At 46.0% G+C, this 17,956-nt stretch overlaps 8 protein-coding genes across 8 annotated transcripts; 3 read left to right on the forward strand and 5 right to left on the reverse strand.

Moving 5' to 3' along the window:
• Positions 1 to 39: 39 nt before the first annotated feature.
• N7479_000884 (Transferase) lies at positions 40 to 1,413 on the reverse strand (the record flags this gene model as incomplete). The annotated part of the gene is made up of 1 exon (XM_057248582.1): positions 40 to 1,413. One exon carries the CDS (start codon positions 1,411 to 1,413, stop codon positions 40 to 42), a length of 1,374 nt encoding a protein of 457 aa, XP_057113014.1.
• A 276-nt stretch (positions 1,414 to 1,689) lies between these two features.
• Positions 1,690 to 3,046, reverse strand: N7479_000885 (uncharacterized protein; the record flags this gene model as incomplete). Its single annotated transcript, XM_057248583.1, has 4 exons — positions 1,690 to 2,209; positions 2,259 to 2,626; positions 2,675 to 2,779; positions 2,828 to 3,046. 4 exons carry the CDS (start codon positions 3,044 to 3,046, stop codon positions 1,690 to 1,692), a joined length of 1,212 nt encoding a protein of 403 aa, XP_057113015.1.
• A 404-nt stretch (positions 3,047 to 3,450) lies between these two features.
• N7479_000886 (uncharacterized protein) lies at positions 3,451 to 5,304 on the forward strand (the record flags this gene model as incomplete). Its single annotated transcript, XM_057248584.1, has 6 exons — positions 3,451 to 3,588; positions 3,638 to 3,708; positions 3,766 to 3,962; positions 4,011 to 4,385; positions 4,448 to 4,785; positions 4,843 to 5,304. 6 exons carry the CDS (start codon positions 3,451 to 3,453, stop codon positions 5,302 to 5,304), a joined length of 1,581 nt encoding a protein of 526 aa, XP_057113016.1.
• A 228-nt stretch (positions 5,305 to 5,532) lies between these two features.
• Positions 5,533 to 5,892, reverse strand: N7479_000887 (uncharacterized protein; the record flags this gene model as incomplete). Its single annotated transcript, XM_057248585.1, has 2 exons — positions 5,533 to 5,798; positions 5,880 to 5,892. 2 exons carry the CDS (start codon positions 5,890 to 5,892, stop codon positions 5,533 to 5,535), a joined length of 279 nt encoding a protein of 92 aa, XP_057113017.1.
• Positions 5,893 to 6,703: 811 nt separating this feature from the next.
• Positions 6,704 to 8,070, reverse strand: N7479_000888 (LysM peptidoglycan-binding domain-containing protein; the record flags this gene model as incomplete). The annotated part of the gene is made up of 3 exons (XM_057248586.1): positions 6,704 to 7,733; positions 7,787 to 7,956; positions 8,053 to 8,070. 3 exons carry the CDS (start codon positions 8,068 to 8,070, stop codon positions 6,704 to 6,706), a joined length of 1,218 nt encoding a protein of 405 aa, XP_057113018.1.
• Positions 8,071 to 11,882: 3,812 nt separating this feature from the next.
• On the forward strand, positions 11,883 to 13,159 carry N7479_000889 (NADP-dependent oxidoreductase; the record flags this gene model as incomplete). The annotated part of the gene is made up of 5 exons (XM_057248587.1): positions 11,883 to 12,058; positions 12,106 to 12,221; positions 12,279 to 12,449; positions 12,503 to 12,634; positions 12,684 to 13,159. 5 exons carry the CDS (start codon positions 11,883 to 11,885, stop codon positions 13,157 to 13,159), a joined length of 1,071 nt encoding a protein of 356 aa, XP_057113019.1.
• A 168-nt stretch (positions 13,160 to 13,327) lies between these two features.
• N7479_000890 (uncharacterized protein) lies at positions 13,328 to 14,355 on the reverse strand (the record flags this gene model as incomplete). The annotated part of the gene is made up of 2 exons (XM_057248588.1): positions 13,328 to 14,178; positions 14,241 to 14,355. 2 exons carry the CDS (start codon positions 14,353 to 14,355, stop codon positions 13,328 to 13,330), a joined length of 966 nt encoding a protein of 321 aa, XP_057113020.1.
• A 1,061-nt stretch (positions 14,356 to 15,416) lies between these two features.
• On the forward strand, positions 15,417 to 16,208 carry N7479_000891 (uncharacterized protein; the record flags this gene model as incomplete). Its single annotated transcript, XM_057248589.1, has 4 exons — positions 15,417 to 15,497; positions 15,692 to 15,790; positions 15,882 to 16,090; positions 16,151 to 16,208. 4 exons carry the CDS (start codon positions 15,417 to 15,419, stop codon positions 16,206 to 16,208), a joined length of 447 nt encoding a protein of 148 aa, XP_057113021.1.
• Positions 16,209 to 17,956: the final 1,748 nt, after the last annotated feature.

The raw sequence follows: 17,956 nt of genomic DNA on the forward strand, positions 1-17,956 counted from the left end.
GTAAGTGTTTTGATAATTATTCTTCAACAAAATATACTACTACCCAATATACTTGGCATACTTCGTGAACTCCCCATCTACCTTTAGCTGCTCCCAATCTTCATTTCTTAGACAAATAGCAACAGGCATCTCGCCAGCAGCTGATCGAGGCATCAAGTACCCCAATCCCTCCACAGGGGTAAAGTGGGGTCTCCGCACGGCTTCGGGTTTGCCCAATCCTAGATTGAAATCGAGATCATAGCAGCTAATCCTCGACCACGAACTAAGCATAAAATCAGATGAAACATTGACTGTGGCTGTAAAAGACGCCTTGGTCCTGTCAGCCGAGCGGCTAAGAAACGTGGCGAGAGCACGGGTTTTGAATACAAGGTCATTCTTCTTAGGATCGAGCTGGGACCGAAGCTCGGCGGCAACGATGCCCAAAGGCTCTTCGCATAGCTTCTGGATAGTGTCGGTGTTGTATGTCAAAGTCTGCAAGAGACCTGGATAGCCCTGAGGGATACCAAAACGCTGTCTCATATCGACTGCGCGCGTAAACATTGATTCGGAATTCCCTTCCAGGCGAGAAGCCCGGGCGCGGGTGATAGATTGCCAGATAAAAGCGCTGACAGCATCGTCGGTAGAGATGAAGTCCGTGGTGGCGGGCAATGTATTCGTGGCGAGAGCTTTGAGGGAGGCAAGTTGTGCGGTAGATAGCTCAATGTAAGCCCAGGTGGACTTTGGGGGTGTAACAGGATTCGAGACAACATCTTTGACACTTGGCGGGGGTTTCACAATCTGGCGAGCGAGCTCAGGGCCCGGGGTGTACGAATCATCCAGTAGGGGAATGACATGACCCCGATCCATGTTACCGACTGCAATTTCCTCACTTGTGAAAGGCTCATTGTGGCAAGCCTTGGACAGCAATCTGATGATAAAATCTTGGCCAGTCATGTCCATGACATTATGCTGAGCAACCAGCGTGAGCATCAAACCGCCCTTGATGAAATTCGCCTGAACACAGAAAACTAATGCTGACTCGGTCGTGATACTCGGCAAATTACCCGGTAGGTTTAGAGTCGTGCAAGGAGCAATGATGTTCTCGTCGAGCATGGTTAAAGGGTACTTTGCCTGGCGAAGCCCGTCCATTGTGGGTGCGGAGGGGTCATGTCGTAGATCTTTCACCACGAGCTGGATTTTGTCGAGGGGAGTTATTTTAAAGACACCCGTATTACCATCCCCTGCGCCATCGTTGAAAACTTGGCCAGTAAGCCATGGGAAATGTTTTGCCAATCGGTCAAGTCCGTTCGATAAAGTATTGACGATGTCGTCATGAGAAGATGCGTTGGGAACGCGGTAAATGGAACATATCTGTGTATATAGCTTATAGAGGCCTGGAGTTTGACCCAACACATCAAGAACGTTGTCTGACATTGTTTAGAAAACACAAGAGTACATGTAGTTTTGATATGCGATGCCTTTAAACTCTCTTACGTTCCTGGCTCGAGTGGATATAACCCACATTGCCCCACTAAGTCCCTGTGAGTCAACATTGCTCACGAATCACTCGGAAATTCACTGATATATCGAAGTATCGACATAGGTATGTAGGTTGATGAACTTCAAAAATAATATTATAATCTAATTAGGTATATAATCGACAAATATTCAAACATATCCACCATAGTAGGATGTACTTTTCCAGGAATCTCAACCGTTCAGCGCCTGTTGCCTTAAGGTTCCGCCATGTGAATATGTATTTAGACCATTACTGTCATAGTTATGAATAGAAGAGGCCCTAGAAGAACCAGATCCTTCGTAAAAGGCCTCATAGTCGATCGTTCGCACAATGGCGTTTTCGCGCAGATTCCTTTGACTGTCCATGCGCTCAACATCGAACGAGTCTGTTTGAATTCGGGAGCGGGACGCTGACACTGGTTCTGATCTTTGCCCATTGGTATTGTCAGACTTGGATGCTGATCGATCTCCCGAGTTGGTGTGACCAGAGACGGATTGCTCAAAAAAGTCTGAGACGATGCCGGCCATCATGCCTGTCTGGAGCTCAGCGAGTACCCTTTTGAGGGTTGGGATGCATGTGCAGAGAATCGAGGAGCTGAGGATTAATTGTAGCCAGATAGCTGGCATGAGAGCATTCCATGTTTCGTCTAGGGGCTTGGAGGCATATACTGGTCGGAGGGAGTGCAGACCAGCAATGGTCAGAGCTGGAACTCTGTGTGAGATTAGATGGGGCTTTTATTAATCTTTAAAAATATACGCACAGGATCCGCATCGCAAACAGGGCAGAGATTTGGTGGCGCTTCCACCGTATTATTTGAACTTGATGTAGTAGAGTCACTGGCAGCCCAATGACTACCACATCTAATAATATGTGGGTACCCCCCAATGCGATGTATAAAGCTTCTTGGTTCACGCATCGCTCGGGACTGAAGTTCCATGGTTGCGGTTGATCGCATTGTTTTCCGAGCGCTATGAGTGCAGCCAGGATCCATGTGCCGATCAAGCCCAAAACAGCCTTGCATGCGAGCGTTATTTTCTCAAAGGGTTGCAAAGATAAGACGAGAAGTGCAACGGCGGCTTTGGAACACCCTAAAATGAGAACGGCAAGAAGCTGGCTAGCAAAGAGTGTCTTGATTCTGTTAGAATATAACCCTTTTGGTGTGTGTAAGCTTCTTACCTTGCTGTATTTCTCAAATGAGGACTTGCTCAATGCATATCGGTGCTTGCCAATGCCATGGGAGCTAGCTAAATTCACACACACAGTCTGGGGAATAAGTATAATCTAGTGGATTGATCAGAAAATGTAACTGTGGAAGGCAAAGATACTTACACAACTTAAAAATAGAGTTGAATCACTCCACGAAACTTTGCGCAAAACGCGGATGCGAGATATAAAGGTCACTGTTGTTGCAAGAATAGTAATGATAAGCAGAATGGTGCTCACGGTGATAACCCAAGCACCATGATCATGCTCGGTGACAGGTAAGAGTGGCGGTAGGAGAGTCGTTATCCTGGATGGCATGGCAGTCGAAAGGTCTTCATTGGACATGATTAAACAGTATCATTTTTACACCGTTCATTAGCAGAGGAGGCATTACAGGACATATGTAGAACTATTGTCCGAGTGCCTTCATATCGGGTTCTTTATTGGATCTTCCACACCAAAGGCACACGAGCATGATTATTCCTGTCTTGCGACTGATCAGTCTAAATTAAGTTCCACAACCGTGCGTCTTCCAGTCCCTACTGGTGCTGCAGCATACGCCGATTCCATCCAGGCAAGACAAGGAAAATTCATCGTAAGACAAGAATTCTGCGTAATCCATGTTTTTTTGGTTTATGGCCTTTATGTCATTTTTTTGCTTTCTTTTCTCCGATCTTCCTTCGGGACGTTGTCTGATGTGGTGCTTTGTTGCTTCCTGTCATTAACTGCCTTTTTGCTGTCGAGAACAAATGGAGCGCTTGGAGATGCAGTCTTTGGAAAGGGAAAATATAGGGACCGGAAAAATCGCACTAGATCAAGGTGCAAATGCCTCCAATGCCTATGACCGCCCGCGTAAAACTGGATCCATAGCGCAGGCTGCGCCTAAGGTACGATTTGTTAAGTCGATGAAGTTTTCCCGGCTGATACAGTATACAGCGGCTTTTCAATTTCACCCAGATATTCTTTTTCTCACTTACTTACTTGTCAAGCTGGGAAACTCAGGCTTTGTTAGAGAATCTTATCCCTCCTTGTGCTTCGGCACTAATAACACAACCGAATTTTAGGAATTTGAGTACCGTCCTGTCAAATGGTGGCCCTGAAGCCTTAGCTTGGGGTATAGTGATTGTGGTTTTCGGTGCAATGGCTCAATCTGCCTCGCTAGCCGAGATGGCATCGATGCAACCAATTGCTGGGGCTCAGTACCACTGGACACACTACCTGGCACCCACGAGCCAGAAGAAGTTTATCACTTGGATGCAAGGTATGTCACTAATCGCGTACTTCCTAGCTAGATACTAACATTATACAGGTTGGGTAACCTGGTTTGCGTGGATATCTACGCTCGCCGGTGTTGCCAACACCACCGCTACCATGATCCAGGGGCTAGCAAGTGTGAACTACCCAGAGTACGAACCAAAGCAATGGCATATCACCCTCATTATTGTTGGCATGCTTATTGTCGAAGCTTTGATGAACATGTATACATTTTGGCTGATTCCGTGGATTGAAATGATGGCGGGTATTCTGCACATCTGCCTTTTGATTGTGTTTCTGGTTGTATTCACAGCTCTAGCACCTCGTCACACACCAGAGTTTGTCTTTCTACACACGCAAAGTACTTCAGGATGGGCAAAATTCCCCGCATGGAACATAGCTCTGCTCACCCCTGCCTGGGGGTTCGTCGGTACGTACACACTACATGATTGAACCAAAAATGAACCAAAGACAGCAAGCTAAATATCGCAGGATTTGACGGCGCTGTACATATGAGTGAAGAAGTCCGTCGAGCAAAACAAGCTGTTCCTAGCTCTATATTCTATACTGTGGTTGCCAACGGTATCCTGGCGTATGCAATGGTTGTTTGTATGCTCTTTACGATGGGCTCGGTGGAGGAAGCCCAGAAATCAGGGTTCCCAATAATCGAAATCTGCCGGCAAGCAACCGGGTCCGTGAAAGCCGCCACCGCAATGGTCAGCGGGTTACTTGTAATCTCGCTGTCGGTCAATCTGGCGAGTATCGCGTCTGTATCAAGACTGACGTGGGCATGGGCTCGTGACGGAGCCCTGCCTCGGTGGTTTAGTTATGTATGTATCAGCGGCATATAAGATCATGTAGAAGATATTTGCTGACAAAAATGGCAGATCGACCGCGAACACAACGTGCCAATTCGTGCTGTTTGGCTCCCAGTACTCGTTGTCATGATTCTAGCGTGTTTGAACATTGCGAATGGTGCCGCCTTCGGGGCATTCGTTGCACTGGGATCAATTGGCCTCTTTGTGTCATATTTTATTGCTATTAGTTGCATGGTGCATAATCGGTTTCAGAAGCATGCGGCGCCTCTGGGAAACTGGAATATGGGGATCTGGGGACTTCCGGTTAATATTTTTGCTTTGCTATATACTGCCTGGGTAACAGTATGGCTGGCATTTCCGTCAGCATTACCGGTTACTGCCGAGAACATGAATTATGCGGCACCAATATTTGGTGCGACAACTTTGTTTGCTTTTATTTACTGGTTTATCAAGGGACGGACTCGCTGGGAGGGATTGAACAAGGAGGTTATTCGGCTGGTTGTAGAAGGGGGAGAACTTCAGTTGAAATGATCTGGTTGTCATTGGATATTTACACAATTCACCTAGTAGAAAAATCACTATTATAGTAGAAACTTATAGAAGAGGCAGTCTGTTCTATTTGTGTTGCTTTCGACTAACCAGTTAGTTTAGATAATATGCAGCGCTTTAGGATTGGATCAGAATAGCTGAAACCTTTACTCGTAGACTGCAAACTAAAATAACGAGCTTGAAAATAATCGAACTCTAGTATTTCTAATATTAACGGCCGAAGAGAAGATCCATGTCGATCTCCACAAAGCCTTGCTGGATTTCATTCAAGCGCGTTTCCGCAACTATTACAGCGGTTGCAAGAATGACGGCACTCGGAGCGTCACAGGGCCCATAAACTGGCAACGAGATGCATTGTGGAGTGAGGCGATGGAGAGGTCTAAGGCTAACTTCGGCTCTCCCATCTTTGATTCGACGGATCATACTTTCCATGAGCTTTTCACTGGAATACCCCCTGTATCTCTCGTCGAATTGCACTGTGACAAAATAAACACATTCATGACTACTTATCTCCCACTCAGGAAGACCCGGACCCCCAAATCTATACCTGAACATACCTGATTGCATCATGTTGTGAGCTTTTTGGCGAACCTGTTGGCTAGTTAGTTTATTGCTTACTCGTATAGTAGATCGAACCGCTGAGTGCAATGAGTGATTATAGGCAAGTAGATAGAGCTCAAACGTGCTTATATAGAAGACCAGAGACAGTCATGATGAATCTTTGACCATATTGTTTGATTTCCGGCCTTTAGTAGAGATAGTGATCTTTCATTCAAAACAACAGCTTTGTAAACCTTTCCAATGCCTTTCATATGGCCAGAGTCTCGGGTTGCTCTTTGTCTTCTTTTGTACCTAACGCACAAGCGACATGTGACAATCTCAACTAAACCTCATTTCAAATAGCATCACAGATATTCAGAGATTCCCATTTCTAGAGGCTGCAAATACGCATAAATGTGGTTTCCTCTGTTCCTTTATGGGAGAATGGCGGCCACAGTGCTTGCGAAAATCGTGGTAGAATTGCCGCAATACAAAACACAAGCAACCTTAAGTCATAGCAAAAGCTGTAGCCTTGTGGGTGGGGATTTGCCCATTACAAGCGGTGGTACCTATGCTTCACAATTTAGAATGAAGCTTGCCAAAGTGTTATTCCGTGTATCTACTTTAGAAAGATCAAAGAAGGGTAGAAAGCCCAAAAATATGGAAAGAAAATGTTCGCTAGTGTCATTCGTCATAAAGGGACTATGGGCAAGTGCCAGAATCACCCACAGCCATTCTTTTTGCAGAGCAAGCTCATGCTATGTACAAAGAAGGCACCGCCTTAAGGAGAGGAAAGAAGGGTAAAGATAGATCCAAAAGTAGATCAACCAGAGGCCCGTACTTAAGCCTTGATACAATACTGATATCCAAGCCACAGATCCGAACATTCCTCATCAAGACCACTGTTCAATCTGCGGAGATCGGGGAAGGAGACCCCAATGGTCTCGGTCAATCTGTCGCAGAAATCACCGCGGCTGACGGTGTAATATTTTTGGCATGATGGAGTGGCGTAGGGGTAGAGAGGGGCTGTTGCGGAGGATGAACTGGAGGCTGCTGGTGCAGTTGTCGCGGCTGGTGTGGCCTTGGTTGTCCAGGCTGGGGTGGTGGTTGGGGTCTGCTCGGCCACGTTTACGTGCAGGTGTGGGAACCAGGTGGGCCGAGAAGCCTTGGTGGTGGTCTCAGTGGATGTGGAGGAGGTAGTCTTGGTAGGCTGGGCGGGTTCGACAGGAGCCGGAGAGGTCTGCGTAGACTCAGCAGTCTCAGTGGGCTGCTCAGTAGTGGTCGAGGAAGAGGAGCTACTCGGAGCATCGCTACCACCGAGGGCGGGCTCCGAGCCGCTGGTAACACTTCCAATGGTAGCTTCGCTACACTCGCTCATGTCCCCGGCCCAGCCACGGACACGATTAGCAATGTCGGAGGCGTAGCAGTGGGTTGCACCACCCTGGCCCAGGTTACCAGACGAGTCGATGGAGCCCGAGTTGTAGGTGCGCGCGGCCTTATAGTACTTGGCCGCCTCGGCGCCGCTCTGGGCCTCAAAGCACTGCTTGAGACCGTCACCTTGGGTAGTTCCAGCGGTACCGTCTTTGATCATTTGTTGAATCATGGAGGAGGGGCAAGGAGTTGCCATGTTCCCGTCCTTATTGCAGGAGCCCTCGCCGGCGTGACTCTGCATGAGACCAGTGTTCTGAACACCGTTGTTAGTGGAATGGACACGAACGCAGCCCTTGCTTTCTTGCATAACGATTGCAAGGACAAATCGAGCGTCGATGCCCGTTTCCCCGGCAATCGACTTGATACTGGTGTTAATGTCGCTTGTTTCGTCGTCAGAGTTGTCGCATGATGCGGCAATGAGAATTTGGTTGAGACCCCAACTAGAAGGAACTATTAGCTTTACGCTCTTGTCGTTTTATATTTCTCTACTTACAGAGTTTCGTAGTCCGACCATTGACTCATGGACGGCCATCCGTCGGAGGCATCTCCGGTACCACCCATGACAGCATAGGTGGCAGCGGCGCGACGGTGCAAAGAGTGATGGGGCTTCGCGCCATGAGGAATGGCTTGAATGAGAGTCGGTAGGCTGCCAGCAGCCAGGATCTATTACGAAATTAGTCATGGCTGTATGGTTGGTTGGGGGTGGAGCTGTGGACCATGTCGCACTCAGCCATCGATTCATGCGAAGTGTAGACATACCAATGAAGGAAAGAACATTTTTATAGAGGGAATGTGGAACGACGAAATCAAAGCGACAAAGAAACGTTGAAGAACTGTGGAAGAAGCCCTGCTTGCACGGTCGAGAGAAAGAAAAGAGGAGACGGGTAAAGAAAGTATATGTACTCACGAGTAACTGTGTGCCCTTTGCCCGTCCTTTCTCGTTGGATAAAGTGATCAGTCGAGGCCCGCAGCAGAATCGAATTACGTTCAGAGGTGGCTGAGAAAGTGGTCCAATAGCGGGCTTAGGGCCTTGCGCAGTAGGGTATACTTTGTACAGTACCTGTACGGAGCAAGGGTTGAAACACTGTCCGAGGGGACCCAGTCCTTTGGGTATGGAGCGATTGGTCTGTTTCAGATAGCATTAAGCCCCTGTGGGCGAACCTAGTTGGCGCTTCAAGTTGATGGCGTTCATCCCCCCGTTCATGGGCTGGTGATTGGCCCTATGTGGGGAGGCTAGGATCATCCATGTGGAACTCCGATGGCAAACTTCGTCCTTTTCCCCTCCTCCTCTGGCCCTCCCGAGTGGCTGATCAGGGAGACAATAGACGTTGAAATTTTGAATTCCGGTTGGTTGTGTTCCTGAATTTCTCCCCCTGGTACCTGGGGCTTCACCCGTGTGCTTCCAGGGTTTCATTGCATGTGACGGGTACTCGTCCGGCAACTTTATCACATTATCACATTAAGCCTTGAATTCGAATGGTCAATTGCTTCAGATCTAAAGGTATAGGACCTAGTCTGTTTCACAAAATAAGCCGAACAAAGAGGCGATGTACTTGTAGGGTTACATCGAAACAAATAACCGACGAGGCGCTGGTGGCTAATTGTGGCCCGTTCTCTCAGGCACAGTACGCTAATCCTACCTAACTCGTCCTACCATGTGGTCTCACTTAAACAAAGATGAATCTTTCGTTCTTTCTTCCATTTTCTTACGGTAATTATTGATCATGGTACAGAGAGTATTATCTCGATTGATCCTACTCAGTCCTATTAAGACCATTGTATTATGCATTATGGTTCTACCCGGCCTGTAGAATTTTAGCCCAATTAGATCCACCTTTTTACGCTTGCAATGAACCACGTCAACCTTGCAATACACAAGTCACACTAAGAGACACGAACACGATGTCATCCTGAGGATTATCCATAGTGCAGTGGGGACGATCAGTCTGCTAGGCTCACCGGTAAAACAAAGTTCTTTTAACTGTTAACGCGTACTCCTCCGCCTTGGCTAATCCACAATAGAAGGTGGGGGCTGATCACCACTTATTCATTTCTTGGTCTCTTTCACTTTCATCTCGAGGAGTGTATGTTGTACACCTACTTGCTTTGTCCTCTCCGAAGTAATATGAGTCTATCAATAATAATTTCGGTCGGATCAATCGCCTCCGGTGCCGAGCCTTCATCGCAAATGCGGCTTCGGACTTCCGAGGCTGATTCATGCAATTCAATACAGCATATTATGCACAGGAAGCATGACAATGATGGACCGAAGACCTACTCCATATCCACGCATCTAACCAGAAATCTAGGACATGAGGCCAGGCCATCAGCCATCAGTGATCTATGATCGCTTTGTAACACCTCGGGATTTGCAATTACGATCAATTTTTGTGAATTCACCTCGCATTAGAGATCGTATCAAGGGTCCAAGCTTATGCCTTAACTCGATCGCTATAGTTACAGGCCTTCAAAGCGCCTGCAATAACCTGAAAGAAAGCCTGCAGGATTTGATGTTAGAATTGATCAAAGAGTATCCCGAAGTAATCTTTATTCAAAAAAGGATTGTATAGTTTATTAAGATATATTAACCAACGACCACCGGATCTCCGAAACGAGTGCTGCCAGCTCCATCTTGGCTTAGTCCGTTGTAGAAGCTGAAAACGCCGAGGCATGATGAATACAGCTGACATCTGTTAGACAAAAGTTATTGGGAGTATGTACTCCGTACTCCGTATGGATCCCAATCACTATTCTGTCCACGTGGTTACTCGTTGTACAAGAAGCTAATTATCACTGCGGTTTTATAAATCAATACGCTTCGTCTTTGTCAAAATAGTGATATTGATCTCTGATATTATTTCAAAACAAAAAGAATTGACAGGGAGTTCGGAGTACTCCGTACTCCATGTAGATCGTACAATACTGTAGCATACAATACCATAGTGGCTTCAATCAAGGATTGTGGCTGTGGCTGAGAACTGAGGCTGAGGCTACAGGCATCAGCTAACCCAACGCCTAGGGATTTGACACTACAATACGGAGTGGTGAGTACATAAATCACTAGAGAATTTGAACCAATCATACATCATAGTTTTAACGTTTCCATGAGGGTTTCGGTAGATTCTACCTTGCTTGGAGTCTAATAATATGTTCCAGTGTCTCAAGTACAGGTCAAACCTTGCCTAGAGCTCAGATCATTTCCAGATGATTGACGTGGATCACCAAGATTTTCTAGATTGGGTATGCAACAACACGAGAGCCTGGAAGTGCGTAGTGTTCCGATAAGACAGTTTTCGATATACAGAATATCAATCAATACGGAGTACTAAATTGCCCATGGATGATTTGATCCGCAAACACTACTCATCATACTACTCCATCTGCGTAGCTGAAATTAATAATATATGAGTGCATAACTAGTTACTTATCTCAGTAGTTCCTCGCAGTGACCCGTGATCGTCACTCGCTACATTGGTTAGACTTTACAGCCGCCTTTTCGGTTCAAATGATCATTCCGAACGAACAGCCTCCTGTTAACCAGCCCCTGAGAATGTCAACCCCTTCCCCCTGCCTACGATGTACAACGGAGCGAGAATTCTGACATCATGTAAAGATTTGTATTCTGTGGCCCATACATTTGCAGAGGGGAGAATTCCCCTTAGCACAGTGACCGATCATCAGGTCACCTTTGCCAGTCTGAGTCGGTTTCACTTGTGGCCACCTACCTTGGCTAGCGCAGGGCTCGTGTTTGTAGAGAATTTATAGAAGACGGAGTACTCCGTACTAACACTAGTGGTGTTTATCGGCATCGCGCATGAGATACAGCTATTTCGTACCGTACCGTATATATATAGTCCAGTGGCTAGGATTTACAGTAGAAACCACCAGATCATATCGTAGTGGAAAGTCTAGTCAATATGAAATTCAGCCATATCCAATGGTTTTCCCAAGTTATACAACATGCATTATATAACTGAGTTGAAATGGTGGTGGATTTTGCCATGAGTGAGCAGACGGTATCTACCCGTCTAGCAAGATAAGGTTCCAGCTCAGTGATGAGGTATCTATCCGTGAACCTGCCCAGCTTCACGCTTCTAAGGTAGTATAGTACTATATTGTAGGTATTGAGACGCTTGTTAGCCTGCTCCTAGGCTTTTGGTTGAGCTTTATAAGATATATATTGTAGAAAGTTGTTGCAATTGTCTGCAATAATTGTGTCGAGGTAAACCGATATATATACCATCTTGCATACCAAACAAACAAATGCTTTAGAAAATTTCTTTATTAAATTGGCCATACCCCAAACATCCCACGTTCAATAATAGGTAACCTCTACGATCTATTCTCGCAAAGAGTTGATCAGAGTTGGGATGTTGAATAATCTCCGTGGACAGCACCGGATAGATAGTTGGCCCGTTTACCCGTTGCTGTGGGCTGTTGCTGTGTGGGTCCTGGGGTTGAGCTACTTTGTATGAGACCGATCCGGAATCTGAATCTTTATTTCACCTCAACCCTCAACTAATCTATATAATGTGGTCGCGACTTATCATTTTTCACATTTCTACATCTTGAAAAAATTTCAGCTTGATATGTTGGCCTTGAATATCACGTCATACTCAAACCCATCGGGCTACCAGCTTTCTGAGTTAGCCAAGCCGGAACTCAGCGATTCAAAAGATGTGATCATTAAGGTTCACGCAGCAAGCATCAATCCAATTGATGTGAAGAGGGCTAATGGGATGCTGAAGTTGGCGCTAAAAGACTCGTATGTGATTTTATGTACATTGCGAAAATCGTACCTGACACGAATAGCTTTCCATATAAAATCGGCTATGACTGTGCCGGTATAGTCACAGAGGTTGGATCGGATGTGACCCGGGTCCAAGTCGGGGCTGAAGTTTATACTAGGCTACCAGAGGTTTCTCGAGGTATTTTCGGGCCCGACGATCAAATAGTATCTCACTGATATTCAATTCAATTACTAGGATCTTGCAGTGAATTTGTTAAATGTGCAGAGGAAGAAATTGCCCTGAAGCCGCCTTCGTTATCATTCGAGGATGCAGCTTCAATTCCCCTGGCAGCAATGACTGCACTTCAAGCACTCAAAAAATATAAAGGAGACCTGGCTGGAAAGACTGTCTTTGTGCCCGCCGGCCGTATGTTGCTTTCGTCCTGCAAACTGTTGTGTATGATTCTAATATGGTTGAAGTGAGTGGGACAGGTTTATTTGCATGCCAATTGGCAAAGAATATTTTTCATGCAGGCAAAGTCATAACTACAGTCTCGACTTCAAAGGTGGAAAGGATCAGCGACTTCCTAGGCGAAGGAACAGTCGATCAGAGTAAAGAGTCGAATTTTGCCTGGCTGAATTCTTGCTTACAATTTCATAGTAATTGACTACACAAAATCCGACCCAAGAGAGGTCATCGAGTTTGGCTCTGTGGACTTCCTCTTCGACACAGTTGGCTCTGCGATGGAGTACCTCTGCCTAATGAAACCACAATCAGGATCTATCATTTCGGTTTCGACTTTGCCATCGGGTAATCAGCTCCAGAACTCTTCAATTATGGATCTGCCCCATAAACCTAGCATTCCGATCGCGTTCCGAATGGCACTCAATGCTTTCGATTGTGTGCGTAAACTAAGGGCACGGCGGTATGGCGTTGAGTATTCATATATGTTTTTGGGATCGAGTGGTCGAGCTCTGGACGAGTTGAGGAACTATGTTGAGGAACACAGATTGAGAACAGTGGTTGGAAAGACTGTTGAGCTTTCCGACATTGAAGCGGTGCGATCTGCATGCCAGATCGTTTACAGCGGGAAGGGAGGTCTCGGGAAAGTGGTTGTTAAAGTTGCCAGTCGGTAGTTTTTCCAAGTAATGTACCTCAAAATATATCCTTATCAGCTATACGGCAAGTTTGCTCATACTTGGAAATCACAGGGCAAAAGAAATTTGAGTTCATATCACCTGACTAGGTGGTAATACATACAGATATATCATCTGCCAGCTTGGGAAGAGATGACATGAATCTTATTACAGATTGGCCTTGATAAGTTCCAACTCGGTCCACTCCCACAAGCGCTTCCCCATATCCTCACTGCTTGACCATTTGTTTTGCCGCTTCAAAATTCCAACAGGCACATAATATCCTCCATTGGTGAGCTCCTCCTTCTTCGCGCCAGCAGCAGCCCACAGTGAGTTACACGCACCCTGGTACACTGTCGAGCCAGATAAGCGCAAAAACCTGGAGCCCAAAGCAACAAACGGAGAACGTGAGCTTAGAGAGCCATAAAGGTTCGTTAAGATAATACCTGGATGAACCGACACTGATGTTATTGACGGGTAACGCCTGGCAAGTTCCGCGGCGAAAAGAATATTGGCAGCTTTTGACGCTCCGTACCGAGCAGTTGTGTTAACCTTCTTAAGCTTCTCTTGGTCTAAGATTTTCTCGAATGCCGGCGCGAAATTATGCCCCACAGAAGCGAGCGACACGACGCGGACATCTGAGCCAGGCTGCTTGGCTGTATTGAGCAGTATTGGCAGCAACAATTTGGTGAGATAGAAGTGACCGGTGTGATTTGTGCCAAGCTGGATCTCATGGCCCATTTCAGTCTCGCCGGGGGGCAGAGCCATCACACCAGCATTAAGGATGAGGATATCGAGATGGGATGAGTGGGTGTTGACTTGCTCTGCTGCGTTCTTGATCGATTTACCCGACATCAAGTCCAGCGGTATCCAGATAATTTCGACATCATTTGAAACGGATGATTTCAGCGACTTGATGGCTTCATCTGCCTTTGCTTCTGAACGCGCGCCGAGGAAGATCTTCTGCGGGTTGTGCTTGCTCAGCTGGAAGACTGTTTCTTTGCCCAACCCAGCATTTCCTGTAGAGGTACAAAGCGTTAGATGCGGCATTAATCCCCCATTGATGTACGGTTCAACCCACCACCTGTGACCAAGATGACCTTTCCAGTCAGGTCTGGGATATCCTTTTCGGGTGTGAAGCTCACTGCACCCGCATAATTGAGTGCGTCCATAACCGCTGTCACCCATCCAGACATTTTGGCGAAAGGTAGGAGATACTATGGTTTAGGTTGCGCTGGTGTCAGATTGTTTAATAGCCGATGCACGCTTAGTATATATGCCGGAGTAACTCTCTCCTCGGGCGATAAAAATGTCGAAAGGGCAGAGCATTCAAAATTCCAAGGCGCTCAACGGTTGGCTATCAGCAAAAGTGCATATCCCCTGTAAAACAAGCCGCTTAAAAAGCCTTCTGGGGCCTAGATAGGTACATAGGTAAGGCTGGCTTTATCTTACTTAGCACACTAGTTCTAGCTATCTCCCATTACATATATGGGTTGTTCTAGGTATTATACAATTGAAGATCTGAAGACTGCGACGATAGCGGCAAAATGTCTGAATGGTGGCGATGAAAGGGTGTTGACCGCTGGAGGGTTTATGCGACAGAGTACAGTATGGTATTGGGGGATATTGAGGTCGGTGCTTCCAAAGCGCGTTGAGGGGTTTTATTCAAGCACCCAGAGGCGTGACGATTGGTGATGGCACGGGGTTATCAAGATATGCGCGAGGGTCGTGATAAATTGCGGTAAGAGCATTGCTGGTCTTGCTTGATCTTAGAAATGGCCCAGAACCTGACGACTCTCTGTTATATCGCCCACTGGTGCCTCTTACACCACGCGCGTAGATATTCATGAGCTCCGCGCTTCTGCTACTCCTTCACCACGTGTACCCCTTCCATATATTTTTTAATCACATATAAAGCTCAACAAAACCCTCATGGATGGGTTGTGCATACATAGATGCCTATATCATGACCAGACGAGATGGGTAAATGAAATTTGATTCCAATTTGAAAGGAAAGTGAGAGGTTAATAGCGCAGTATGGCGTTCTTGTGCCATAAAATTATATCTGTGTTTGTAGTCAAACCACTATCTCTTTCGTTTTAATATAGGTTCAGAATGCTTGCATTTGGTGTTTCCCCTTTTGGACCCAACGTCAGTTATACCTGAGATCTTGCTTGCTTCCTCTTCTTTCTTCACTCACCCTCTTTTTTCCTTCATTAACTCTCCCATTTTGTGATTTCTCTCTCTGATAATCATCATGGCAAGTGCAGGTCTTCCCAGAAATGGAGGAAGCTCTTTGAATAAACTGGGCAACTCCCATGAACGTGATCCTGCAAAGGTAAGTCTGTATTTTGATACTGTGTGCATTCTGCTCAATTAGGCTCACGCCTCCCATATCTTTTGTTTGACTTCGGCTGTCGTGCCTCTTGAAACTGAAGCTACCTATGTTATCAGAATGCACAATGCTATACTAGGCTGCAATATCCCTACGAGATCTGACCAGTGACTAATATAATATGTGGACATTTCTAGGGCGAAGCCTGCCACTTCTGCAAAAATGGTAGCCATCATAATTTGGAATTCCCACTTGGAATACTCTTTGGTCTTAGAAATGGCCCAGTGACTTTCTGGGTAAGATTCACATACTTCGTTTTGTTTAAATGAAGTGACTATTCTTCCTATGAGCGGATAAACGTTTCCCATGATGCTAAAGACCGAGTAGCGCCGAGCTGCCGCCGAAGAAGCTCAGCTACGAGTTCAAAATCCCTATCCACAACCCGGGGATGCTCCGGTATACCGTCCACAGATGCCGCTTGTACCTCGCGCGTTGAGGTGGATGAACTCCGCCCTCCCGCTACTTGTTCCCGATGCGGCTAATAACATACCGATAATCGATTCCACTACTTCCGGTGTGAGCACCGAAAAGACTCGGTAAGTTCGAGTGCACGCGATCTGGTACAACAGAAAGCTAATACAGGGACATTTTTATAGTGTGAAGAGCGAGGACTTGAATAGAGCGAACGATTCTACCAAGCATATTGCTACCTAGATCTTCAATTTATGGAGCAAATATCGTGATCGGTGCAAGTGGCACCTGTTGTGAGTGAGATTAGTGCCACTTAATGGGCAATGAAACCTAATTCAAGTTTTAATGGAAACTGAGATCCTATCGACTCACTCTGTTGTAAATTTGTATCTCTATATTTGTATTCGTAACTAGAGATGTCTATAGTAGTCCGGAAGTTATATTTTCAAGCTCTTGTATTTCACAGTTACTGTGTACATACTAGGTTACTTCAGCATCCAGGTCCCCGTTTTCATCACAGACCACCTCCATCAACCTTTCTCCATCTACAACCTCGTTCGCAAAACTCTAGGGGGCCATACCATCGGTACTGCCATTTAAGATTTTCTAGTATGACATTATGCTGTACTACTCCTATTATGGCCTTTGATTTGTGCTCTGTCATCCTGGATAGGTACGCCTCAGGCACCCCAATGTCTGCCAATATAGATCGGGGATACTGTTATACACACTTTGATACACAGAAGTTTGTTCATTATTGAACTGGTGGCTGACTTGATTCATATATATTCAAAGGAAGCCACACGTCTGTGTCCAATGTGCAGCCCAATCGGCCACCTGAAAGTGTATACTTCGCAACTTCTAGGAATCAGACCGGGATATGACCTTTATGGACTTGTGATTTTCCTTCACCGGACGCCTACTTTCTCTATACTGATTACTATTGAATGCTCTCATCTAGCTCTAATGCCTGATGGCTCCCACGAAGGGACAGGTAGCGCACCCACTCCAATCCCTTTAGTTCCAGAAACTGAACTCATCATTATTGGCTCTGACCTCCGAGGTGTCAATGCCTAGCAAATATGCCATGATACTACTCCGACCAGATTGACCACATCACTACTAGTTTGGAGGACCAAGTCTATCTCAGACCATTTACGATATATAGTAAGATTGAAATACAGCAGGGCGAGCGGGATTATAATGACTCTGAGAATTATGATAGGTGAAAAGTTCACTTTTAGTTCCAATTAGGAGGCTGAATAAAATATCTATGGATGCGTCGCGCCTAACCATATGCCTACATCATGACCATATGGGATGGGTAAGAGATTTGATTCAAATTTGAAAGGAAAGTGAGAGGAATAGCACACTATGGCGTTGGTTTGCCGTAGATTAGATCCGTGTGTGTAGTAGTTAAACACCTTCTATTCCATAGCTCGTCCCCTATCTCTTTTCATTCCAATTGAGGATGTCTATCCCATTTTGGTGTTTCCTCATTTGGCCCAAAGTCAGTTGCGCCTGATATTTTGCTTCTCTTCTCTTCTTTACCTTTTTCATTAACCCTCTTCTTTCCTTTCTTCATAAACCCTCACTCTCGCTCTGTGATTTCTTCTTAAACATCCACTATGGCAACTTCAGGTCCCCCTGGGAATGGGGGAGCTCATTCAGATAAACCAGAAGCCTCTTCTTTCAAAGGAGGCACTGAAAAGGCAAGTCTGCATTTGGAAACTGCGCGCACTCTGACTAGACTCCTACCTCCCATGTCCTTATTGTGTGACTTCAGTTGTCGTGGCTCTTGGGACTAGAGCTAGCTACGTTATTAGCATGCACAATGCTATCAAATCCTACTATACAATACTACTCTGCAAGGTTCCACTGTTGGCTAACATAACATGTCAATCTTTAGAACGCAGATTGCCACATCTGCAGAAGTACGAGCCACACTAGTTCGAGATGCCCATTTGCCATCCTTTTTGGCCTTAGGGAGG

This window comes from Penicillium vulpinum (genome assembly GCF_028829585.1).
Source record: "Penicillium vulpinum strain IBT 29486 chromosome Unknown utg000001l_segment0_segment0, whole genome shotgun sequence".
NCBI lineage: Eukaryota > Fungi > Ascomycota > Eurotiomycetes > Eurotiales > Aspergillaceae > Penicillium > Penicillium vulpinum.